The sequence below is a fragment of the Alexandromys fortis genome, unplaced genomic scaffold (genome assembly GCF_014885135.2).
Source record: "Alexandromys fortis isolate MF-2015 unplaced genomic scaffold, M_Fortis_MF-2015_v1.1 scaffold_200, whole genome shotgun sequence".
In the NCBI taxonomy this organism is placed as follows: Eukaryota; Metazoa; Chordata; class Mammalia; order Rodentia; family Cricetidae; genus Alexandromys; species Alexandromys fortis.
In genome coordinates this window covers 1,416,469-1,443,112 of record NW_026068148.1, presented here as the reverse complement: position 1 = coordinate 1,443,112, position 26,644 = coordinate 1,416,469, and the positions used below count along the sequence as shown (strand labels likewise).

The 26,644-nt window shown below is 39.5% G+C and overlaps 1 protein-coding gene across 1 annotated transcript; it reads right to left on the bottom strand.

Annotated features, from left to right (window-relative positions):
• Nucleotides 1–116: 116 nt before the first annotated feature.
• Nucleotides 117–25,851, bottom strand: Capn6 (calpain 6). The gene is made up of 13 exons (XM_050127196.1): nt 25,705–25,851; nt 19,146–19,325; nt 8,924–9,055; nt 7,387–7,595; nt 6,693–6,885; nt 5,933–6,126; nt 5,619–5,696; nt 5,337–5,523; nt 3,823–3,945; nt 3,455–3,657; nt 2,784–2,905; nt 2,284–2,420; nt 117–1,726 (listed from the first exon to the last, which is right to left on the bottom strand). Exons 2-13 carry the CDS (start codon nt 19,308–19,310, stop codon nt 1,544–1,546), a joined length of 1,926 nt encoding a protein of 641 aa, XP_049983153.1. The 5' UTR covers nt 19,311–19,325; nt 25,705–25,851; the 3' UTR covers nt 117–1,543.
• Between the last annotated feature and the right edge of the window lie 793 nt (nt 25,852–26,644).

The window sequence follows — 26,644 nt, the reverse complement described above, 5'->3', positions numbered from 1 at the left end:
TCACAAAACACCCTCCAACCGTGCTTCCAATAGCTCTGGAGCATGAATTGATAGATTACCACCCTTGCAATCTCTCCAATACCATTAATCAGTCAAGACTAGTCAATTTATTGAATATGAATTTTATTGTGATTTCGTTTGTGTAAGGCGGTGTGGTAAAGGCACTGTAAAAGTTACAAAGACTGCAAAATACAATAGAAAATGAGTAGGCTAAAAAAAGAGAGCTACAGAATGTATTTTTAAATGAATGCATGCTGAACTAGACTAAGTACTACGACTATGTTTATTTTTCAACATTGCAGAAGCACTGAAATATTGTGGAGGTGGTATTTGGGAATAGACTTGGAAGAAGCTTCATGGAGGAGGTGGAATTTATGCTGGGCCTTAAATAACGACAGAATACTATAGATGAAGATCAGGGGAAGCACACATAATGACCGATTCACAAGGACGTTTTGTAGACATACTGAAAAACAAACCCTTGGGGAGTGGAGCTTGCCAACAGAGGGAAAAGCCCGAGGGTCAGGGTGGGCCTCGGACTCTCAAGTTCCCATATAGAGATTTCAGTACCAATGATATCAGGAAGCACAGGGCAATGGGCTTGTTTGTAAATGTAGCAGCAGCAAGAGGTTTCACATTGTAGTCAGGGACCCCAAACTGTCTGTCCTATTACTAAATGGGTTCATTCATCTTTTTGGTATGCATGATACTTCACTAGTCCTTACTCTTGCCACTGACCATCTGAATGGTAGTTTGTGCGCACCTACATGCGCATGTGTGAGTGTAGGTGTGTGTGGATGGATGGGGGACTGAGGCTTTGTCACCCACTGCAGCTTCTTCCGCTTTTCCCTATTGTGTCACACAGCTGGCTTCTGCCTTGCTGAAGCTCAACCCCTTCTCACTGTCTCAGCTTCACTGAACTCCAGCTCTTTATTAAGTGCCTAGGAAACTTCCTCAACATGAAGATAAAACACTGTGGGGGAGTGACTTGAGTTAGGGCGTGACTGCACTTTCCCGTGGTGGTGGTGGTAGTGGTGGTGGTGGTGGTGGTGGTGGTCGTGGTGGTGGTGGTTATAAGGGCTGGGACTGTTGAAGTCGGCTCTCGCTACTGGCAAAGTGTTGTTGGTAATCGGTAGTGTCAGTAAGGAGATGGGATGTCAGGCTAGACCAGCTTGGCCTTGATCCCCTCTCCTCCTTCCTCAACATGCCCTGCAGGGAAGATATGTTGGGCAAGTGGAAACAGTAAAGACACATGTAGAATGCCCAGATTCTTGTTATTGCCCCATTTGAATCTCACCCCCTGGAAGCCCTAAGGATCTTTTCTCAGCAAACATGTGATGGGACTGTCACCTCCCCCTGTCCAGTTGCTGGAGGTATATAGGTTCTGTAGCTACTGATGCTACTTAGATTGGGAGGTATGGGAAATATCAGAAAAGAGGAAACTTTAATAAATGTAGGGTTTCAGTAATTGTGATTCTTAGCTAAGACCTGGTGCCTGACATAAAAAGGTGGAAAACTGTCAGGATTCTCTGATATTGGATATTTAGAGCTCAGTGAGATCATCACTAGAGATCACTTTGAAGCTGATGTGACCTTGCTTGACTTTGGCAGTGGGACCACCCTTCTTACGCAGGTACAGAGATTTCAGATCACGGCAGTCGCTGGGGTCAGCATCAAGAGTAACCTGCCCCAGGAACTGATCACAAAATTTTCTGCTGTTCCAGACCTGAAAAGACAAATCAAGAAAATGAGGAACAACAACCGACCATGAGATTGATGCATCTAGTGGCAATCTACCTAGCATGTACATCAAGAGACATTCTTATCTTTTCTTGATAGCCATTTGATTGAGAAGATAATGTCCCCAGCAATATAGATGAAAGTAGACCAAAGGACCATCTTTTATTTGTGGGTTTGTTACATGAAGAGAGCTAATCAGACGTATTCTCAGAAATACTGCCAGTCTAAAGTTATCCACACCGATCTAGCAACACAGGAGTTAGCAGAACTGGCAAATACTTCTGTTCATGGGACTTTATAGCACAAGTGTTCACAAGTGTACTCCTGAGCCTATGGTCATGACCCTATGGGAAATTAAGTCAAGTGTTTTAAGGTAAAGATGAATAATGAAGTTGATGTTTTGCTAAATGAGAAGCGTTCTGAGTATAAACTAAATACATAACAGAGAGCGTTTGCTCTGCACCATAAAAGTACAAGGTACTTGGGAGAACATAATATGTGGTAAAGAACATAAATTCCCCAAGATATCTTGTTTAGTCTTACCTGGATGATAATAGGAATGTCAGTGGTCCTTCTGTAGAAAATGGCCTGTGTGTCAAAAATGGCATGCACAGTATTCTTCTGGACAGGAGAACGGACTTCTTCCTTTCCACACTTGATGACCAGGTATGGATTTACAGCTGGAACAAAGTGGCATTTGTTTTTTAACAGAGTGATTAATGTTTCCTTCCTAGAGGGGAAAGAAGCTATGACTTTACAAAATCAAATCTGGCAATTTCCACATAACTGGAGAACCACAATGATGTAGAACGCAAGAATGTTTGTTAGCTCTTCCCTTTCCTTTCCCATATATAATATAGGTATAGAAAAGTGACTGCTATGTAGACATTTCCCAGCAATGTTCACATCCCATTCTCTACCAGGGTTGAAATCTCTGGACTAAAAATACCAATGGAGATAACAGTTGTTGATAATGTTTTCTAATGATATATGCAGTAAGTGAGACAGCAGTTTGCTTTCTTGCACACCCCTGCTAGTCTTACTTTCATTGGCGTACTTCTTCTCCAGTCCCTCAGCACTGTGAACAGTGATCTGGGTAACCACCTTTGGGTAGCCACGTGCCAGGTTCCAGCAAGACATCTTGGGCATGTCCAGTGTCAGCTCCCTAGAACATAAAAAATAATGTGTCACCTCATGATGAACTGAACCTGCCTAAACAGACTTCATTGTAGAATCATGTAAGAAGCTGATTGATATATCCCATTCCTTCACAGGCATGGCTCATATTTCTATGAGGGTGTTTTTTCTCTTTTCTCTTCTTTTTTGTAGACCTGCCATTTAATGATACAAGAGGGTACAGGTGGAGAAAAGTGTAGTTTAAGCTACCCAGCACTGAGAACAAGATAGAGGAGCCCAGCGACTCAAAAACTATAGAATCAACCAGAGAGATGAAGATAAATTACAAGTGACAGAGCTCAAGTGACAGACCCCTTCCCTTTAAATCCCAGCTAAGAACTCTAAATCTCAGATCTGCACTGGAGAATTTTCCACAACTCTACTCTGAGAAATATTTTGATCACTTTTATTTCAATTAGTGAGGTCAAATTTGAGAATATTGTCTCTTCGACTGTATGCATAGAGGAAAATGGGTGAAAGGGTTAGACTCAGAGGAAAAGAGAGCAAGGGTTTGCCGAGCATCGCAATAAAACTGAACCTGAGCTGAACAGGCACTTCAGAGAAGATTCTCAGCAGAAATTCGCTGGTGCGGCCATGCTGGAACATGGTTGGAACAAGCACATAATTGCCCTTCTTCAGATACTTGCTCAGAAACACAGTACGAGTGTCGATATAGGTGGAAGTCCCAGCACGCTCCTGAATGTACAGGTGGTGAAGACGGAACCTGCGGTTCATCTCCACCTAGAAGCAAACCGAGATTTCCATTCTATTAAAATCAGAGCTTTTCCGTTAGAAAGTCCTACTTCTGTTGTCTTCTTTATCCCTTGCTAATTTTCCTAACTCTAACCATTCCTAATGCAACCTCTGAATGCTCTTATTTTTTTCTGTTCTAAATGCTGTTCTTACCTTGAAGAGCTCAAAACCAATGATGTAATTGTCAGGTCTTCCCATTCGGCGGTAAGTGCGTAGGTCCTTCTGCTGCAGCGACATTATGACCTTATGACCATCCTCGGGCACAGTAAAGATGTACTGAGGGAAATTCATCAAAAAGATGAATTAGTACTCCAATTTAAGATAATTGAATCTAAATTTTAGGGAATAAAAATCTATAATGGGAAACAGTCTCGGGGTCATTTCTGGGCTTTATTATTGACCATACAATGATTGATATTACAGAAAATTAATTCACTGCTAAGTAAAGATCATTATATTTGCTTCTCACTTTGACATCTGGCATGTACTGAGAGGCAACTCCATTTTTAGGTCTTTGGTGTGAAAGAGGGTAAGTTTTAATATGTATGTTCCTGAAATGTTAATCATTTTGTCTTATTATAACCCTGTGTTTAAAGCTAAATAGAGAAACATTTCAAAATTCATAAAGACAGAAAGCATTCATAATCCACTCAACCAGGCTTTGCCATATAGCCCTGGGTAGACTTATAAAGCCAATCCAGACCTATGAGCAACCCAGATAAGGGCCTCAAAGATCAATCTTGTGTATGGAGAAGCCATTCCCCCAGTATGGTATAGTTGCTTAGTACCTGAAACTTGTGTAGGGTTCTAAGTGAGAGTGATTTTGAGAAGGGGTAACCATTATAAAGTTTCTGTAGGGACCATTAAGATGGAAAGGACAAAGAAAATTATGAGTTAAGGAAATCAGTTTTCCAAGCCTCAGTGTTCTCCAAATTGCCTGCGCAGTAAGATCTGTAGGAAGAAGAGACACGTCCATGTGCAATGAGGCCGTAGCACAGCCAGAGTGACATCTGCTGTGCCTTAGCCCATCTTCATACGGGCCATTATCAATTCAAGCTTGGGATGCTTGTGGGAGTTTTGCCATTGTTTTCTTGGGATATACCTGGTCTGACCACTTATAATGTCACTGATAATAGGATGGTGGTGTTAGACAGCTAGAAGGAGAAACAGGCAGGGCAGTGATTTCAATCATGAGAAATGAATTACCTCATTCTCAAAAGGAAAAAGCAAGTTATAGTAATGGGTTGCAGAAGTATGACCTATATGAAAAGAGCTAACAGTATGATGTGTGTGTCAGGTGAACAATTAAACAGTAAAGACAAAGGAGGGGGAACTGAGACCATATATAGAAGCAGATCTCTCTGCTGTGTGTGACCATCACCAGGAAGCGACAGTTACGAGCTGTAACATTCAGAACAGGAGGAGGCAGCTGGAGAACCTAACTTACGTTAGAAAATGTTGCCAAGGCAAGTCTCCCTAAAGAGACCTGGTCTTCTGGGTCATATGAGCATCTGAGTCAATCCCTAGGGGTTGTGGTTGAAGAATATTACACAGTAGATTCGAAGACCTGATGCTAAATGAATACTCTAGGGAGGACCAAAGCAAGATCTGGATTCTTACTGACTATCCCGTTAGCTTGGAGGCAATGGAAAATAATTGACCCTAACCTGAGGATTTTGCAGGAAGGTATCACGGTTGTTATAACAACCTCCTGACCGGTTCATCAGAGGGTCATCATCCACAGTCCAACATCCCACCACTGATTCCAGTTCCTTGCGGCCAAAAATAGGGTTGTTCACGTTGCGACAGACATTCAGTTTCTGAAAGTTGTGGCAAAAATCTTCCAGACTCATCCTAAATGGGAAAGAAGAGGGAAAGAAATGAAGACTGGTCTTAGTATGTATTTCTAAAAAGAAAACCAAATTCCTTATGGCAGAAAGACTTCTCACCAAAACTCTCCATCATCAGACATGACAAGCCCCAGGTTCTTGCGATCTGTTACAGTCAGTTGTTGCCACTCTTCAGAACTGAAAGCAAATAAATTATAAACAGGTAAGTCGTTATGGTTGCTAGGATGTCAAAAGATGCCAGATACATGAGGACTAGGTCTGCTTTATTTTATCCTGCCTGGGTTGCAGACCCCATGCCTGACTGGAGCTCAGAGATGTCTCTGTTATTTGACAGCCTCCTAGCAATCTAAAGGGATAGGTTTAGGAAAGCTACAAATTTGGAGGTGTGGGGATGAAAGTGAAATGTCTCTCACATTTCACTCCAGGGTCCACTCCATTCTTGTCTTCCCAACGGGTTTCTCAGGCGAACCATATACAGCTTCTCAGCACTGAAGACTTCCACGAGTCTTTCTCCAAGACGAAGCTTGCGAATATCAGTCATGGTGTAGGTATGGCCCTTCAATAGTCCCCAGTCTGTTTCAACTTCTTGTTCTTCCTGGCTAGGAGACTGGTAGCAAAGAAAGATACATAAGGATTTAGGAGTTGGGGAGACCCAAGTCCTGGACCCCCTTTTCCCTTTGTTGCTTCATCCCGGAATAACTGAATTAAGTCCTCCCTATGCAGATGGAAATTTGACCCTGATATCTAATCTATCACAAAGGTAAGTGAAAGAGAAAAAATAAAGTAATATAAGAAGTTATTTTAAAAGTTCAAATTCCAAATAATCACTGTCCTACATTAATATGAACTGTGATTTAAAAATATGGTAGGGCAGATTCATTCTTTGAGGGAACAGCTAGAACTTAAATATCTAGGAGCCAAGATAAGAGTAATAATTTACCAGAAGCTATTTACACCAACTTGGATGGTGCCTTGGCACTCAGTGGAATGTCTGAAGTTCATAAGGATAAAATAAATTAATGTACCTCAATGTCCAAGCCTGTACTTCATACCTATGTTAGCCTTCTGAGTTTCACTAATGGCTCTTTTCGTGAATCTCTGGGTTAAATACAATGCTCCTTGTTAATTTTTTTTTTTTTTTTTTGGCCAGGAGAGTTTTGGGTGAACACAAACCTCAATGGAGCAGCAAATTAGGCCTCCTTTGGTGAATGCTTTGTACAGTTCTCCAAACAGCTTGTACTTCTCCTCCACAAGATCAGTATATCTTCCTTTCTGCATGTCAATGATTTCAGCCAATGTGCCCGTGAAGTCCATGATGATATCAGTAATGGTCAAACCATCCAAGGCCTCATAACAGCCTAGCAGTCTGGAAGCAAGTATGCAGCGTTATCTTGGTGAAATTATTTATCCAGGTCAAGGACATCATGTTCCCAAGAATTAAAACTATCACTGCTCAGCCTTTACCAGCTGGCTTTTCTCTGGATATGAAGTGGAAAATACTTTAAGATTACAATTAAAACTCTGGGGGCTTAGGCAATGTTGATAAATGTTAGTTCATGTAGAAACTTCTTTCTACGAGAAGATGACAGGCAAGGTTTAAAAAAAAAGATAAGAGAACTCCTTTTGGACTTCAGATTAACAACCCGAAAGGTTACCTAGCTGACCTAGAATTTAACAGAAGAGCAGTTGATCCTCTGATATCCATGAGTCATAATAGGCAGACCCAGGGCTAAAGAAATGTCTTAAATCTTACTTAGGTGCAGCCCAATTTTAACTCTGGGATTGAGTGGGAGGGAATGCATTTCCAAAGACAAATATGATCCTTCTTCATGTATCATGACCACAGACTAATCAAGCCCCTCCTTACTTTGCATAAGCTTTTTCCAGTAGAGCATTCCAAAACTCATTCATGGAGGTGGAGAATGAGAAGACCAGATCTCCGTTGATGGTGGGCAGCAAGTCATCAATCACCACCTCAGTCCATTCTCCAAAATGCCAGAAACGGAAGCGGAATATTCCAGCATATTTTTCTGGCTTTCGAGGATCCCATTCCTGTTCCTTATGGTTGGGAATTGTCTGGAAAGGTAAGAACATTTAGTCAAGTATGATTTGCAAGTTTGTATCAAGATATAGAGGTTATAGTGAAATCCTAGGCAAACCATATAGCAAATGGAAACTTTCCAAAGCCTAGAGTATGGCAATTCTTCTACAACTTCCGATTCCATGGGTCACTTTTACTGTGTGTGAGATTACGATACCTGCCATTCTTGCTCTGTGTACAGAGGATACTGGAGAGACAGTTGGAGGGGTCTGCATCAATAATAAATAAGATAGATGATAGACTATCCGCATAAACATATGATCAAATGTTTGAACATGTGAACAAGGCATTGAAAAGTAATATCAGATCAGAAACATGGTTCACTGATTGAGAGCATTTACTTCATAATCACTAGTCCTAAAATTGGGATCCCAGCATCTAAGTGTCCCTACATATGCTTGTGAGCCCAGCTCCTCAGAGGGGATAGACAGGAGGATTGGGGGGACATTATGGTTTTTAGATTAGAGGAGAAAGCGTGAATTCTGGCTTCAGGAATAGTGCATAGATCGAGAGTGCAAGAGGACGATACTAAATGCCCTCTTCTAGCCGCTGTGGGCACACATGGGAGTTCACCCTTCCATATGCACACATACACATACATACTCATGCAGGAAAATAAGCAATAAGGCAACAATAGTAAAAATTAAAACCAATAAAAACATAATGCTTATTCTGGTTTGTCATTTCTAGAGTTTCATATAGACTTTACACAATATGGATTTTAGTTATGTCAACAATAAAAATACATTTTTTGTTGCAACAATAAAAACAATTCTATTGTAACACTTGCACATAAATATTTAAAATTTGTTTTTATTAGGAAAATGCTTATTATACCAAATAAAGTATTGTTTGTTGTTTTGAATTTTATCAGAATATTAAGGAATTTTTGCGCTATTAATAATTTATTAGGCCCCTTTCAAAGATACAAAAATTTTTGTATTTCTCACCTTTTCTGTTATGCATCTATGTGTTAATGACTTCCTGGCTCCTACTTACTCCAGAGCAAATTGGTACAAAGACTACAATTTGAAGGAATATTAAGTCAAAGCATTACAAATGGCAAGAAAAGAGCAGCGAATATATGTAACAAAGTAAGGCTAGCAAAATGTCAGTGTTAGAAGAGAGTTGGTTTAGATTTTCACTGTAAAATTCGGCGTGTCTGTATTTGTGAAAATTCTTATCAGCATAAATTAGTCACCCTGGTACTTCTGGCTTCATCAAAAAGTTAGAAGCTGATTTTCTGTCAAGTTATTCAAGAAGAAAGTGGAAATAGACTAAGAGCACAAAGAAAAGATGATACCTTTGTCCAGTGTGACTCCTGAACGGCCAAACAGGAAAATGCAGGGATCATTGACTTGTTCCCCAGTCTTCCCTGGATCAGCTGGTGGTTGCTGATGTTGCCCACAATCAGATGGGGGTCATCAGAAATGTCCTGGGGATACAGAAATTTTTATGCAGAAGTCTGGGATGAGGTTTCTAAGTGTCACTAGAAGCTAAGCTAAGCAGAACATATAGAGGAAATAGGGTTAAGTGTGACTAGGATTTTTTTTAGGTGAGATAAAGGGAAGGTTAGAAAGATTTGTGGTAAAGCACAAAGCCGTGGATAGTGTATACACAGAAAAATGGCCATGTGGTGAATAGCTGAAGAAATGGGATGATAGAAAATGGCCTGGGCTGCTGGAAGGCCTTTGTCATTGCCTTTGGAAGCATTTTTACCACAGCAGTGAAGACAAGAACTAAGAATTAGCACATTGCATTTTCATCTCATTTTTGTCAGGATGAGATTTTCCCTGAAGTGTCTGTCCTTGGAAGGACAATTACCTTTAAGAGACAAGGTCTGACAGAGGTGAACACTAATGCATCTCCCTCTCTAGGAAAAATGAGTTAGGAGACCATATAGGAAGTCTTTTTCTAACACAAAGCAAAACCAACAGCAGTTTCCATGACAACCCGCTTTCCCAACCCCCACCTTTGTATGACTATAAAGGATAGCAGCATTAACAGGAGGTGTTAATAAGCCATTCACAGGATTACTTCAGCAGGCACTGTCTCTATGGTGTATTTTCCAAAAGTATCTGGCCAGAGAGGGGGAGCAGTATTTGTTAGGGGAATACATGTGTGTTTTTACTTCGGAATATCATTAGCTGGGCCATTCCCATTGTGAGTTGGAAAGATGAAAGCCAAATAATGTAACTGCAAAAAAAAATGCGAGGAAAGCAAAATGGAGCAATTTTCAAAGTATGATCAGTGCCTAGAAAGAAAGAATTCCCAAAGTTCATCTAGTGATGGAAGGGATACTGTAGTGAGTGGTTGGATACTTGAGATGACTACTGATTGGTCACTGAACAAGGGAGAAATATTGAGGCACTGCAGATAGAGAGACAGGCATGAGAAAAGGCATAGCACTATACATGACATTATATAATTGCAGGCATGATGTGGTTTAGAGCATCAGCACTTGCAGAATTCAAAGCCATCAAATCTCAATGAAGTCTTGATAAATGGAAAGTTTCATAGAAGGGGCTGTTGGCCCATAAGATGACATTCTGCGTACCCTGCTGAAATAAATCCCAGTTGCAAATGGAAAGAAAATCTAGATCCACATCCTTTTAAATTACTAAATAGAAAGTTATTTTTTTCCTGGTGTATAATGTCTATTTTTTAATGGATATAATTCTCCTTGATGAAGGGTCTGGTGTACAGAATGAAGCATTCCAAATAGCTGTTAAAAGCCAAAATAGTTCTGGAAAGAAATAGACATTCTGGGCAGGGATACGTCCAAACTGAAGATTAATTGGGCATCAACCTGCCAAAAGGAAAGAATTAGGTGGGTTATCAGCTTTGCATTTTTCTGGCCCTTTTTGTTGTTGTTTAAGATTAACATCTGGTGCCTTATCACCACCTTTTATCTTAGGAGACTACTTCTATCTTATAAAATAGTTTATGGGATGTCAGCTGCTTTTTCTTTTCATTTTCTTAGCACACAGAGCAAATGTACTAGATGAGTTAGGTCTTGATGTGTCTTCTCTTATTTGCTTCCTCTGTTTTTCTAAGATGAAATTAATAAACACCATCATTCTTCCCTTGGGTAGACACTGGCACTTTATTTGGAACAAAATGTAAAGCTATGCAATAATTTCTTGGATACATATGAGACATAGGATTGTTTCCTGGCATAGAAAGTAGTCAAGGGAGTATTGATAGGTGAAAAAATGTGTTTTTATATATTTTAAGGCAAATTAGTTGCTGGTTTTACATAGTGTTACTGGGAGTTGAAGTGATTTTGCAATCTGCTTAATTTAGATAAGCAGGAGTCTACACCCAGTCAATACTTTTAATGTGTGAACTTTTACTCACAAAAGGGAGCAAAAAGACACATAAACAGATTAAAAATGAGGAACTGAGTGATTAGTATCCTCTTTGTGTGAATTGGATATAATTATTATTAATAGCATGTTAATATTATTACAGCCTTATTTTACTTCAAAATTTCATATAGAATACCTAACAGTGGGTTTTAAAATGTAATAGCAGTCATGAAATATCAAAAACATGAGAAATATTAAAGACTATCTAGTCACTTCTTATTTTACCGATGAAGAAAAAAGGTCATCAGATAAAGGCGGCCACTCAAGTCTCTGGTTAATTAGTCAGTTATGAGGACATCTAGGTTTAAAGCTTTTGATTCTTCATAAAGGTATAATATTAGCCAGGCAATGGTGGTGCACGCCTTTAATCCCAGCACTCGGAAGGCAGAGGCAGGCAGATCTCTGTGAGTTTGAGGCCAGCCTGGTCTACAAGAGCTAGTTCCAGGACAAGCACCAAAGCTACAGAGAAACCTTGTCTCAAAAAAAAAATGAAATAAAATAAAATAAATGTATAATACTAAAGAAGGGACCCCAAGACTTTGGCTGACCCATCCCTTTATTTTTAAGGTCCTGTGTAAGGTAATAATATTGCAGTTTCCCCATAGATATCCAATCCAGTACTGTATACTCTTTGCTCAACATTCCATTTTTCTGCAAGAGTTTCTTGGCTCCTTTTTTTTTTAAAAAAATATCGCCAATAGGCCTTGATTTCCAGAAGCCAAGTGACTGAGTATAAATCAGTCTTGCATGACATGTAAGTACCATGATGTGGAAGACAGAAAATATTTCTTTCTAAAACCATATCTTCTACCTCGTATGTGAAACATTAAAAGACTACAAAACAGCCAAGGAGGTAGAAAGGATAAGGAGAATGAGCCAATACAAATCTGGCAGCTTTAAGAACTTTTCAGAAATAACTGAAAAATAATGAAATGGCTCTTAAGAGACTTGTTACTGTAGTTAGGCAAACATTGGATATCTTTTGTTGGAGTTAAAGAAAGGCTGTTGATAATTTTCTGTAACTCCAAGCTGAGATGCAGAGCATAGATAGAACATTTCAGCCTGAGCTATGCTGACGTGGTAAAAGTGGGGTTCAGGAAGAGGCCACAGCTCACATAGCCATACTGTCTGGGTGACTTGAGAGAAGTGAGGAGATGGAGGAGATGCTGTGTGTTCCTAATGGCTCCAGATGTGCTGGCACAGTTGAAATGATTCTTGAACTGAGCTGTTTGGCAAAGCAAAATTATTTCTTAGGTAGAGAATACATAATACCAAGAAATTGAATACAAGAAAAGCTGGAGTATTCCCCAAATACTATCACCCCAAGATAAATGTTCTGTAAAGAAGGCATCTTTTCTAGGAAATATATTATCTTGGCTGAAGACCGAGGGATGTCTCACTTTTTCTCGCCTCATCCCTATTTCCAGAAACCTCTGGTGGGATGGGAATTACAATGAGATCTGTAGCCCCACATAGATCACTCTATTTGGAACAATTAAATGCAGACCTTAAGCAATTATTTATGCAAGTAACTTTTGATGGCAGCAAGCATTGAGATTCAGAGTAAACCACAAGGAACTACAGTGCAATAAAATATTCCTTATATAACCGGCATCCAGAAAATTGGAAGAAATTTCAAAAGCACTGTGTGTCCAGCTTGGAGAGCAGATAGGGATAAGGTCAGCCCTTCAATTGGTACTTCATGATTAACTATTTCCAGAAGAATTAGAGGCTACCTGGTATAAAATATCCATTCAGGACTGGAGGCCTATGTGAGCTAACCCAAGTAAGCATTATGATATCCTTAGAAAACTGAACCATCTCTAGATGGGGAGTTTATAGGTAGATCTGGGCTCACAGACCAATGTTCTCTCAAGGATCTAACTTCACTTGCTGAGAATTTTTATTCCTATGTGAACATTTTATCACCATTACATCATTCTCTTCCTTCAAAGGAGAACTCAGTAAGGAACCTAGGAATAAATGGTCAACTTCAATATCCAGTCAAAACAACCAAATCATTACACAATATGCTAAGAGAAAGAATCTATGTAACATTATATAATGAGAATCTATATCACTTTATATAACTCATTAAAATGTAAATTTTAGTGAAAAAGCCTACAATAGGCAAATCTGGACAAATGAAAGCAGAATAGTGGTAGCTGGTGAGTAAGGAATAACTCAGTGGAAATAAATGTGGATATCATTTATATTTATTTTTCTCATTTTTAATTTTTATTGACCTCTACATTTTCTCTGTTCCCCTCCCTGCATCTCCCCTCCCCTTTAATCCTCTTATTTTTCTCATTTTTAAGATCATAATAGAACTATATTATTTATTCCTTCCTTTTCCTCCCTTCAAACTTTCCCATATACCCATCCACACTCTCTTTCAAATTTCTGGCCTCTGTTTTTATTAATTGTTATTGCATGCATAAATGTATATGTACATATATATTTATACCTAAATATAATCTGTTCAGTCTGCATAATGTTACTTCTATAAATGTTTATAGGACTCACTGAAGGAAAGGTACTTCTTCTATTCCCCTTTTCTTCAGTTATTTGTGTCGGGTTCAGACCTTGTGGACTTCCCCTGCGCAGTTCAGTAGATCTTCACCAATTGATGCAGCTATTGTTATACCATTGGATTGTGCTAGTATTTTCACAACTCTATAAATCTACTCAAAAGGTCACAATATACACATCAAACATGTAAATTCCATGTGGTATAAATTGTACCCTCAATAAAAAATAAAAAATTATTTGAAATACAGAATTTAATAGGATCTGGAGAAAGGATACGAGTCTCTTCAGCTTTATCAGATTGTGTAGACAATAGAAAACACCTTTAAAATCAGTTTCTGTAGCAAAACATAATCTATGAGGATAAGAGAAAATTTATGAGTCATCTAAGTCCAAACTACTGTACCAAGTGTCATAGTCCACCAGTAGATGGGAATTCTACTCACATGGAGGATTGCCTCTATTGTTACTCCCTCACTTGCTATCTTTTACCCAAGCCTATATACTATTCTTGGTTTGGTTTCCTTTATAAGGTTTTTCTAGTCATTCTTCTGACCATAATTTTAACCTGGAACTTCTTCACCTTCCTGTCCCACCCAGACAATGTAACAAAATGGGCATGCAGGAATACTGAACAAAAGTCACTGGTAGTAGAGTCAGAACTTAGAAGTTTATCATGAGACCCTGATGGAGGAAGGTCATTGGTTAAGTAATAAAGAAACTGCCTTGGCCCAGCCTTTAGGTGGGTGGAGTAAACAGGGCAGAATGCTGGGAGAAAGAAGCTGAGTCAAGGAGTCGCCATGATTCTCCCACTCCAGACAGATGCAGGTTAAGATCTTCTCCGGTAAGCCACCTCGTGGGCTACACAGATTATTAGAAATGGGTTAGATCAATATGTAAGAGCTAGCCAATAAGAAACTGGAACTTATGGGCCAGGCAGTGTTTAAAAGAATACAGTTTCTGTGTAATTATATCGGGTAAAGCTAGCCGTGCAGGCGGCCGGGTGGTGGGGACGCAGCTCCGCCGCCACTCCTATTTCTACAAGACCCGACAGAAAATCTTGTGTAGGAGCCCTTTCTTCTTCCACAATTGGCTGTGCAAACTCCCATGAGACTTTGCTCCATGTAGGTCAGGGATTAGATGCCTCTGACTCTTGGACACTATTGTAAGTGGATGTGAGTCAATCAGGAAAAAGGGGGAGTGGTTGGAGAGAACTGGAGAAAAAAAATTCTGTGGGAATTTGACAAGCAAATTCAGATTAAAATTTCTACCTGCAGACTTACTGTTATACTGAAACTTAGTAGAACTTACTTCTCAAAAACTGTTAAGACTAAAAGTTGTGTTCTCAGGAAAAAAAATTTAAAGGGCACATGGAAAATAGTTGTGTGCCCAGAAAGTTTGGAGTAAAACTGGGTACACAGGATCGTTGTAACAGTAGAAGAGTAAAGAAGCAGAGATTTTCTATGAAGAGTGTGGATAGTTGATCTGCCACTGGCTAATTTAAAACATGTTTCCTGTGTATTTACTGCTTCTTTAAACTGTGTCAGAGCCAGATGTAGTCAACAGGACCATGATTCCAGCACTTGAAAGAACTGAGCCAGGGGAATCATGAGCAAAAGGCTACCCTGGGCTATATAACAAGACTATTGCAAAAAAAAAAAAAAAAGAAAAAAGCATCAACACACAAAGAAAAAAAAAGAAACCTTGCAAACAGGAAGGAACAAGGTGGTACGAACTCTTGTCTGTCAAAGAAGTTGAGTGGCTTCCTTGGAATACCACTGATATTTGGCATATACCAATGGAATACCATTGAAACATAGAATAGATAGAAACCTCAAGATTAGAGTTTTGAAGAGTGGTAGAGAGCTTGCCTAGCATATCCAAGAACCTGAATTTAAACTTCAACACTGAGGGAATAAAGTATGCTAAACTTACTTCCACACACCTGTAGTCCAGCTACTTTCATGCGGGTCAAAAGAACAATGAGCCAAAATTTATTCTCAAAATAAAAAAAAAAAATTTAGAAGGGCCAGGAAATGCAGCTCAGTGTCAAATCACTTACCTAGAGTGCAGGGTGGGAGGAAAGTTGGTTTATCACCCCATGTCTATTTAAAATTTTCAAAAAAAAAAAAACTTAAAAGGTTGGCTGGGTTCGAGGTTATGTGGTATACAAATGGGAAAAAAGGTCTAGACATTTTCCTGAAAACCAATACCTCAACATTCCTAATAAATCAATAAGACCCATCTGATTTTCCTGAGTCAATTCAGAGGAGCCTAGAACTGTCACTCAATTTTCCTGATGGGAGGCCAGAGAACAGTGGCGTGGTTCTTAAACACAGGCTTGCCTTCCATTCTAGTTGTAAAGGAATACACAGCTTTCAGGGAAGGCTCAGTTGATAGCCAAGAACCTTCCTTTCACATGATGATCTAACCCTTTTCAAAAACTTTTTGTAGCTTCTTAATTATATACTATAAAATAACATTTCATGTGTCCAGCATCAAGATACTATTTAACTCTTTAGTAGCTCAATGTCCACTGTCTGGGCCAGCATGTGGATGCCTGGTCATAGTGGTGTGTTGCACCAAAGATGGCATTGAGAATGTTCTAGGGAAGGCTCTCAAGTGCCTCTGCCTTTTATTAACACTGCTCTCACATCGTGTTCAGAGAATGTGGATCAATTCATGCGAGAGCAGCACCATCACAATGAGGATAGATTTAAGCACTGTCAGAAAGGAAGCTACACAAGTGTATGTTTATAAAGGGAGACACAAGCAGTATTATGATAAGAAAGAAAGTTTATGTGAACTTTGGAGTCAAATCTTAGCTTGCCAGTGATTGGATCTTGAGTGAATCTTTACCTTCTTCTTGGAGACCTAGTTCCTTCATCAATATGAAAGGCAAAACACCTACTGTTTTTACTCTTGTATTGCTTTTACGTTTATTTTTATTTTAATTTAGTTTCATTTTATGTGCATTGGTATTTTGACATGTGTGTCTGGTCCCCTGGAATTATAGTCACAGACAGCTGTCGGTGGTCGGAATTGAACCCAGGGCCTCTGGAAGTGCAGTCAGTGTGTTTAACCATTGAGTTATCTCTCCAGCCCCCATATTTGTTTATTTGTGTGTGGGGGTGGGCACATGTATGGCTTGCACATGGAGGTTAGAGGATAACTTTTGGGATTTTGTTCTCTCCTTCTACCATGTAGGTTCCAGGGACCAAGTTCAGGTCTCCAAGCTAGCCAGCAATGAGCCATGTTGCAGACTCCTTATATTTTATTTATTTATTTTTGTTTTTGTTTTTGTTTTTTTTGAGATAGGGTTTCTCTTGGTAACCTTGGCTGTCCTGGAACTTGCTTTGTAGACTAGGCTGGCCTCGAACTCAGAGATTTTCCTGTCTCTGCCTCCTAAGTACTGGGATTAAAGTGCCAAAATGCCCAGCTGCCTTTTTTAATAAAAAAAATGAGCTACACAAAAGAAATTGTAATATACCTACCTTTCTAAGCCATGATGAATAAGGATGAAGTGCAATAATGTATAGACCATTTCAAAAAAAGAATACAATCTGTACCAGGCATGTCACAAATGCAAATTCCTTTTGCCCCTCTCTTTGTGTTCATTCTCCATCTGTCCAGACATACATTCTCTAACCATTGAACATTACTCTAAAAGGAGTATTGCTTACCTTAGAGGAAAAAAATAGATGTGTGCCATAATGATTAAGTTTTTTCCCCTTCCCTGAAAATCCATCCAGGATGAATTCTACAGGATTTAGACAAAGAAGACAAAGAACAAAGAACTAAGCTAAACTGAGGAAAGAAGATGCATCTAAAGACACGCCAGCACAGGAAATGCTGTCTACTTGACTTACATCTGGGAAATGGCTTCATGCTGGCTTCCAATTTTGCCACCCACCAGATAGATCTCTTTCCGGCTCCTCTAAGACTTCACCCCCATTAATTATTCTCTCGCCTGCATCTTTAAACTACTCTTTATCTACCCAATAAACTTCTCTCAATTCCAGGCTTTCTTGTCAACTACTTCTGCCACTTGTTATCATCTCCATTCATAAGTTCCGTACCCTGACAAGATCTATCTATCATCTATCTATCTATCTATCTATCTATCTATCTATCTATCTATCTATCTATCTATCTATCTATCTATCTCTATCTTTCTCTCTCTCCAAATATTTTTAAGAAGTAGGAAATCTTATATCTTTGTATTCCAAAACACCAGCTAATGGATTCTACTCATCTTTCCCAGATTTCTATTGCAGGCAAGAAAAGTCATCTGCAGAGGTGTCAAGAACTTGCAGGCTTAGAAATGGAGTTTTCTCCCAGCCTTGTAATTTCTTTCTTTTCTTATATTTGATACAGGGGATTGAACCTCTGCTTTATTGCCGAGTTACACTTCCAAGCTTTAGTCTCATACTTTTAATGGTTGCCGTTCATGTGAGTCAACACTAGTCACTAGGACATCTAGGTCTAAAGACTTTGATTCTTCACAAAAAGCATAATATTAAAGAAAAGACTTCAAGACTTCACTTGGTTTCATCCCTTTCTTCAAGTATAACAGAAAGAAAAAAAAGACATTGAAGCCAATGTATCTTGGCACCACCTGGTGGCAATGTGTATGAACTAAAGCAAAGCAATTCTTTATACCTTTTATGAGTTTATTTGGTAGAAATTACAACAAAATAATTGCTGACTCCTTAAAGATGAAAACATTGAGTTGGTAAATAATGTGTTTTATAGCCATCTATAAAAAGACATCTCTTTACACACGAAGTCTTCAGGTCCTTGCCCTTTACGTTATTTCACTATGGCCCATATACATCATCTTTGGGAAGGCACTTTAATAGATTGTCCTTCTGTCCAGCCATAACACTTGATAAAGCAAAGTTGCTAATTACTCTCCAGACTCTACCACTATATCACAGTATACACGGAGCTCTAATTCATATACAGCTTATGAAGAGTTGTGGAACCCTGCTGTGAGAGAGTAGTTAATGTTAATGAGCATTGAAAGGCTGAAGTCATATGTAAATCCCATTGGCTAATACTGTGGATAAGATCTAATAAACAGTTCACAAGACTCCCTCCCCCAAGACAAGCTCTGCCTTCTCTACATAGAAATTATTTCACTGATGCTCACTGTATAAAAAGATATTGGCCTCATTCATCTGAAATTATCCTTAAATTAGTTTGACAGGCATCTAACTAAAGAGAAAAGAGTATAGTTTCTTTTTGGATTGCAATGTTTACTCAAATGAAGTTCTAAACATATAAGCATAGTATATTTCTTTTTCTGCTGTTGCATGTTTTATATGACTAATTGACTACATTTTTAGTCTCTTCAAGCTAAAGCCTGTGTGTGAGATAATGGATATGTCAACTTATTTATGTTAGTCATCTTAAATTGCATAGGCATATGAAAACATCCGTATATTTTCTATTTGTTAATTATAACTCAACAGAGAGAAAGAGAGAGCAACATTGAAAGAAAGGAAGAAAGAAGACTGGCTTTAAATTTTTCTAAAGAGTAGGTCAATGTGAGTAAAAAAAAAATGGGTAAGGTAGAGTTTTGAATCAGAGGTAGATCAAGGAGACAGAAAAATGAGTTACCTGAGGACGCTTCCACACAACCTTTCCTGGAAGCAGCCGGTTGAAAAACAGAGAATCATTCTCTGGTAGGAAGGTGGGGTCACTGAAAAGCCGGCCATCTTTGACGCATTCCTGCTTCAGTTCCTGGTACTTCTGGTTTTTGAAGAGCTTCAGAGGAGGACCCATGTTATCCAACTATGTCTAGAATGACAAAAATTATTACTTGGAGGAACTTCTCAGGTCTTTCAAGGATTCTCTGGAATTGCACAAATGTCAGTCGTTGCAGTGCCTTCCTCCTAGAGCCTTCGGACTGAGGCAAAGACACTATGTTCAAGAAAAGAAGAGTCAAAGTTCAGCTAAATATTAGGCCCTGGGCAAACACTTAACCATTTGAGGACCTTGGTTTTTTTTATCTGCCAAATGGGACAACATGTACTTTAACAGCTTCATGGGAAAATAAATAAGAGATGCGAAGATTGTCAGCTAAGCATAAGTCATTGAAATGTAAAAGGTAATTTTCCATTTATACTCACATGGAAGACCTCAGAAAAGTTCAGTTGAAATTTGACCATAAAGGCAATAGAGTCACTTTACCATGTTCGGAATGAGTCAGTGTCCGGGAAAGCTGCGCCCTTGATGCATGGGGTGGAAATAGCCCTTTTCAATTCTAACAAGTCCTTTTACACAACCACTCTTGTTTTATCATTTAAAGAGCTTGTCTGTTTTACTATTGGCCAAGGAGGCTAATGTGAGAAACAGAGCTCAGCACACGGCCTCCAAACACACATAAAAAGATATAAAGATTGTGGTCTCTTTTTTTTTCCCTTCAAAGTGTAAAATCATTTGCAGATTTTAAAATCAAAAGGCAGACGTGAAATTCAATTACATTAATTTGATGGACTATAGGTTTTTACCCCGCAGCAATAAAATACACTATTTCTTCCTTTTCTTTGAAAAAAAAAAGTTAAAAGGAAATGCCACCTAGCTAAACAAAATTAATATAGTGGGGTTTTTTTAATACAAAATCTGGAAGACTGCACTTAAATATCCTTAATAATTGGTTTGTATGAAGATAATTCAAAAGGAAAATTTGATTTTAAATAGCTTTGTAGTGATAATAGATCTTTCTATGTCACAGTAAATGAAAAGATGTTGTGAAATTTTTATGGTGTCAACTGCATTAAACCTTTATTCCCATGATTTTATGAACCCAGTACAATTAAAATAAAAAAAAACCCTATGGTTCAGAGTTCTAAAAAAGAATGAATGAAATTTTCAAGAAGAAAGAACAAAAAGCAAAGCCCTAAATTGGCTGTATTAGTGCGCTGGAGTTTCACATGTGTGCTACCACAGTCTCCATGCTTTTACAGCCATCACATTGCTCCCCAAGCAAGCCTGCTCCCGGGCACTCCTGTGGCATTTATTCTTTTATAAAAGCGGTAATGTCAATAATACCTGTCTGCTAGGTCTTTGCATGCCCATGATTATTGCCGTGCACTGTGTCATGATGAAACAGTTTCCCCGATTAAAAACCATAAATATTTGAATCTAATTTCTCAATGTTGTTTTATGGCACAGTTATCTGCAAGATATGTGTAAGAAACTTGTCCTTTCTCTTAATTCAAATATTAAGATATTGAACATAACCACAATGTTTTCCAGAGCCTTATTTATTGCCAATTGTTTTTCAAATTAAGGAGTGTGGAAACGCTACAAAACACCATGTGCTTCCGGGTAATCAGCTTTAAGTCTGCTCCCTTATTTTAGATATTAATGTGTTTCATTGTATTTGGAAGCATTTGTGGCATCAGTAATAATTCTCAGTTAAACATCAGAGCCAACCTGAGTGTTTGCCCAGGCTCCTTTTCAGAGCCTATTACAAAAGGACTCTAATTTTCATGTGTGTTCAAAGTTACAGCAAATAACCCTGAGCTTCTTGCTTTCCCTAGAAGATTTGGTGGATTGCCAGAGACTGGGGACTGTAAATATGGGGCAGTCTGAGGCAATTAGGACATTTAGTTTGCCAGAACCTCCTACTGCCTGAACGTTCTGGATAAATGGGTATTTCTTGCCCAGGAAAGCCATGTGCTCTCACAAAGTCTCCTTTGCTAATCAGTCAAATAGTAAGACTCACAAAAGCTTGCAAGAGGAATTTATTACAAAGAGAGCCTGTCTAAACACAGAAGCGGCATCAATTCAACAAACTTATGTTTGATTTAAAGACAAAAAATAAATTAGGGCTGGCGAGATGGCTCATTGGAGAAGGGCACTTGCTGGCAAGACTGGTGACCTGAGTTCAATCCCCCGAGAACTACAAAGTGTAAGAAAAGAACTGGAACTCATAAGCTGTTTTTACAAACACACACACACACACACACACACACACACACACACACACACACACACCTAAAATGAAACCAAAGAAATAATAAACCACACTATGTTCCAAATAGGTTATTTCAGAGACAAAGGGTATAGCTGGTATTGATGGGTCAAATCTTAATAGAGTGAATGCCTTTTGCATGAAGATGCTTGCATTTTAGTGACTCATGGAGAAACATGTATTTGAACTTTCACTGGGGGTACAATTATAGCTATAAATCCTGTTTGATTTATACAGTAGAATTGACCCCATTGCTGACTAAATAATAAGACAACTGTTTTCCATTTGCTCTATGACCTTGATCTCTTTGTATATCAGGATTTTTATCATGAGACCAGAGACATGTATTCTTCTCCCTTAAGCTATAGCTGTAACTATTGAGATGGTTAGTGTTAACCAATTTTAAATAGTAGAAAACACCCTGTGGTTGCAAAATATGCATTAAATTTCTTATTCCTAGGCACCTCGTTCAACACCTCAACATTGTACAGACAACATTTGTCAAACAGATAACTGTCTTAAGTAAAAAAAAAAAATCAATGTTTCTGTGATAAATTATTTGAAATGTGCATTGTTCCATTTATCTAGCATGCTCTTCCTTTGCAGTGGCCATGATTTGTAAGACAGCCTGTGCCCTTCGTTTTGTACTCTCAAAAATGGCAACTCAGAGAAACAGCAGTTAGAAACTGGCAAGACAGATTCAAACCCCAGCCTGTGAAATACCAGGACTGGTGTGTGGTTTTCCCTTATACCACACTTCATCTTTTTGCCACTGTATTTTTTAGAGAAAGGATTTTCTAGTTCAAATGAAAAAAATCCTCCAAAGCAAACACGATGCCCAACTTTGAGGAATTTTGCCTAGAATTTATTGCCTTGGTGGGTATTGAAAAGGTTCTTTATTTCCATGGTTTAATGATCATGTGAGAATCCAAACCCTTTCTATCCAAAGGCTCATTAGCTAGCCCTCAGAAAATGTGAAACCCAGAAATGTATAGACTGGCATAATTATGCACAATTTTCTCTGTCCGAGCAGAGGTGTGCGGAGACAGGAATGTTTCTTTCTTACTCTTCCACTGCACCAGGTGGTGGTATGGAGGAAATGGCCATTAAATTAAGATTACACATTAGGAAAGGTGATAGACAAAGATAAAAGCTGGAGATTTTTAATAAAACCCCCAAATCTCTAGGTAACCTCTGGAATATGAACCATTCTGAAGAGCGACTTGAGGGCTGAAGGCAAACGGTGATTGTGGCTAGGCAGAACAAACTGCAGGCTTATCATTGAGGTAATCACCCTAGGCAGAATTATTAGAATTCAGATCCACTGTCTAAAGAAAGAATGTGAGGGACACTGTCTACCAAGACAATGGATAGGGGCAGGCTTAGCATGTGGGAAGTTGGAAACGGCCAGGGGAAAATGGAGGGAGCCTGCCACGTGGAACACAAGGCTACAGCTAGGAGAAAAGGCCTTTGCAGCTTGTCGGACTTGAAGCTTTGAGGAGCCAGGCAGATTCTTAGTGGAAAATCATTTGTTTTTTAAACTGTGGATCAGCGTTAAAACAGACACCAAATTAATTTGAAAACAACATTGATAAAAAGAGTTCAGATTTGTCAACACAAATTTCTTTGGATTCAAGTGAGTAGATGAGAGCATAAGGCAAGAAAGTATGGCTCTGATCATACTGCCTCTGGCTCCCTTCTTTCCTTTATTATGCAAAATTTAGAGGTAAAACAAAAAGCGGGGTGGAGAGGCAGGCAATTGAGTACAGGAGACCTAACTCTGTCCACTCTATATAATCTTATCCCCACTACTGGGGGTGATGGGGGACATTCGTTGGGCTTTGATGGGAAGAATAAAATTCAGCATCCACATGCTACACAGAAACCGGTGCTTTCCATTTTTGCGGAAGTAGAATCGTATCTTGCATCTGTGGTCACATATCTGCCAGGGAACTTAGATGTGGCTGTTGAGATTCGAGGTTTTGGCTAGACATTCTAGGATCTAAAAGGAGCCCAACGCTCTCCTGATCAACTCTCCTGTCTTCCACAAGACAGATTTACTCTATCTGGAGAGAAGACTGTGTTCAAAGAAAGAAAATCAAAATCATACCAAGATCATGCGTAGTCAGGAGATTCACAATCAAGCCCCCCCGCAATGCCCTCACTTACTTTAGATAGCATGTTTCACCCTCAGTTTCCCCATAGGCACAACCAGAATATGATGGTTGCCCTGCGCATCTCAGGGCATTATTTGGAAGAGCTAATGAAATAAAGTATGTGAGTGTACTTTTTGATTGTTAAAAATATGTTAACATATAGCAGTTGTATTAGGGAGTGTTTAATTTTAGCAAATTAAATCTCATTTCTTAGAAACAGGAAATATGATCACATGCTTAAAATAAAACACACATTGTCATTTAAAAGACCTATATAAAATGGCCCCTCTGTCATTCTTTACTCCCTGTTCCATCTCCCATTTCTGGCTTACTTGCTCTCTTGGCTGACTAAGCTTATCCTAAAAGTCGAATTTTACAGTCCTTTGAGAATGTAATTCTGATTTTTATAGAATGTTTTTCTGGAAGGACTTTTAGAAGCCAGTTCGTACAACGGCTTTCTTTCACTGTACAGTGGAGCGGCTTTACCAGGGTTGCATAGTACCAGAGTTGCCACTAAAACTGAAACCTACCGACTCTTTCACCAAGATTCTATTTTGAAACAAGAAAGAAGAACTGTGGTAGTAAGACACAAAACTGGAAGCAAGACATTTCTTTTGAACATTCTCATTGTCTTCTTTTTGCAAGAATTCACGTAGGAGTCTTGTTTTTGAAGTGCAAGCTGTCAGAAGGCAAATATGATTTCAAATCAAGGCTAATCAAAGTAACTGTTTTGGGGTCACAAGGGGGCTGTTTTCTGCTTTTAATTTAGGAACTGAAAACTTGCAAGGCTATATAGAAAGTCTGTTTTTTAACCTATTCCTGCCTATGTAAATATTTAAGCTGTCCCCTGGACCAATGAAAGCACTAATGATGAATAAAGAATTCTGTTGAAACTCAAAGTATTCTCACACATTTGTGCACACCCATGCACATGAGTGCATATGTGTACATATGAGTGTATGTGCTTGCATTCATGCATGCAGGAATGTGTCTCTCTCTCACACACACACACACACTCACACACACTCAAACACATAAACACATGCACACACAAATGAGAAACACTCTGGGAACGAGAGAGTTAATTAGCAACCCCCACCCCAATTTTGTTTCTTCATCCAGACCATAAAGAGCCTGCAATTTCACAACAAAGATTAATAAATGAAGCATTTGCTGAAGTTTAATAAAACATTAATAGAAACTAGGACGCATTTTGCTGTGGCAGGCAAAACAGTAGAATTGTCTGACTTTTCTGACGTGCTTTTCACCAAACTTCTAGTTTGAAATCCTCACACCCACTTGTTTCCATTGCAATGTGTGGCAGCTCCCTTTCCCTGACCATGGCTGAAGGCAGCCCTGGTCAGGCAGCCCAGTTAAGCCCCAGCAAGAGTGTAGTAGGGTCGGGTGGGGGATGGAACCTTGACTGCAATTCAAAATTTAAACCAAAGATAGAATCAGAGGGAAACTAAACTAGGCCCAGGGGCTGATAATAGAATAGCCAAGATCAACCTGTCACCAGAGCAAGAAGGTCTCCCGACTGTGCAGACAAGGAGTTAAGATAGCCCCGGCTGCCACTCTCCATTGTGCAACAGCCCATGGCCCATGCACCCCACTTCAAGGGATTACAGGCTGTGGGCACACAGTGTGCCTCCAAGATTGTGCCTGAATTTCACTGCTTCACCTATAACTCTGGGTCAGCAGAAACTGCCAGCCATCTAATTTCTCTCCTCCCACTCTTCTCCCAGATCTGTCCTTGTTTACCAAGTGTTTATGAACAGCACATAGCATAGAAAATTGCTTGGCTGCCCTACCAACATCACTGCATCCAGCTCCCTAAAATCCACCCCCCCTTTTTTGGAAGTTTTAAAACTGCTTCTAATGTACATATGCACACGCATACACAAGTTAGATCCAGACAAGCCATAACATTCAAAGACGCAAAGTTTGAATAACTAAATCTGAAGTTCCTTTGAGTCTCTTAGATGCTACATCTCAGAAAATAAAATTTTAAACTAAATCTGTAGACACACGCTCTACTCACCTGAGTTCTCTCAGGAGCCCTGGTGCTGCTGCTGCTGCTGCTGTTGTTGCTGCGGCTACGGCTGCTGCTGCTGCTGCTGCTGCTGCTGCTGCTGCTGCTCTTAGCCAGGTAACCCCAGTGAGTCTGCTCAGCCAGTGCAGCTGAACAAAGATTCTGGCTTTCTTAACCTGAAAACTATTTGGGCTGTACCAAGCTCTGCTCACAGGGGGAGGTGCCTCACAGCAACTTCAGGAGCTTTTACCCCGCCCAGCACTCAGAAACTGATCCTGAGTCACAAGGAAAATCTGGAAGGCGTCCCTGCCAGATGTGCAGATGGGATGCCCACTCCAGATCCACCCACCAGCAAATTGGAAAACCCAGAAAGCCACATTTGAAAGGCCTTTCTGTTTCAAGGAGAAATTGAACTTTCAGGAAATGGGTCTGATATGTTTCTAACTCCTCTGTCCCAGGGGGAGAAAACTGCAGACATGGACATTACTCGAGAGAGAGGACATGGAGAACAAACATGTTCAAATGTTGGCAAAGTTATAGTGAGCCAGGGTGCAGACGTGGTCCTAATAGGCACTTCTATGATTGCAATGAGGACTTAGGCACCAAATGGAAATGAAAGGGCACCTAATAGGATGCAGGGACATAATGGTCACTTTGTGAAAGAGCAAGTAACATTTGGCCAAGAGCAGAGAGAAGGGAGGTGAACAGAGTTTGATTCCATGGCAGCTGCTAGAAGTCCGGTTTCTAGCAACAGTACAGTGTCGAGATGCTGCCAAGCTGTGCTGGGTAAAAAGCAAAGCAAATAACAGTTTGCTGTGAAAAGCCAACCAAGAAGTGTTAGCCGCGTGCTCAGCCCCCTGTAAAATAACTATGTTGACTCCCACTTGAGGCCCTGATCCCCCTTTCCTGATATTTTTATTGAGACACAGTTTAAAGGATATGATGCTTA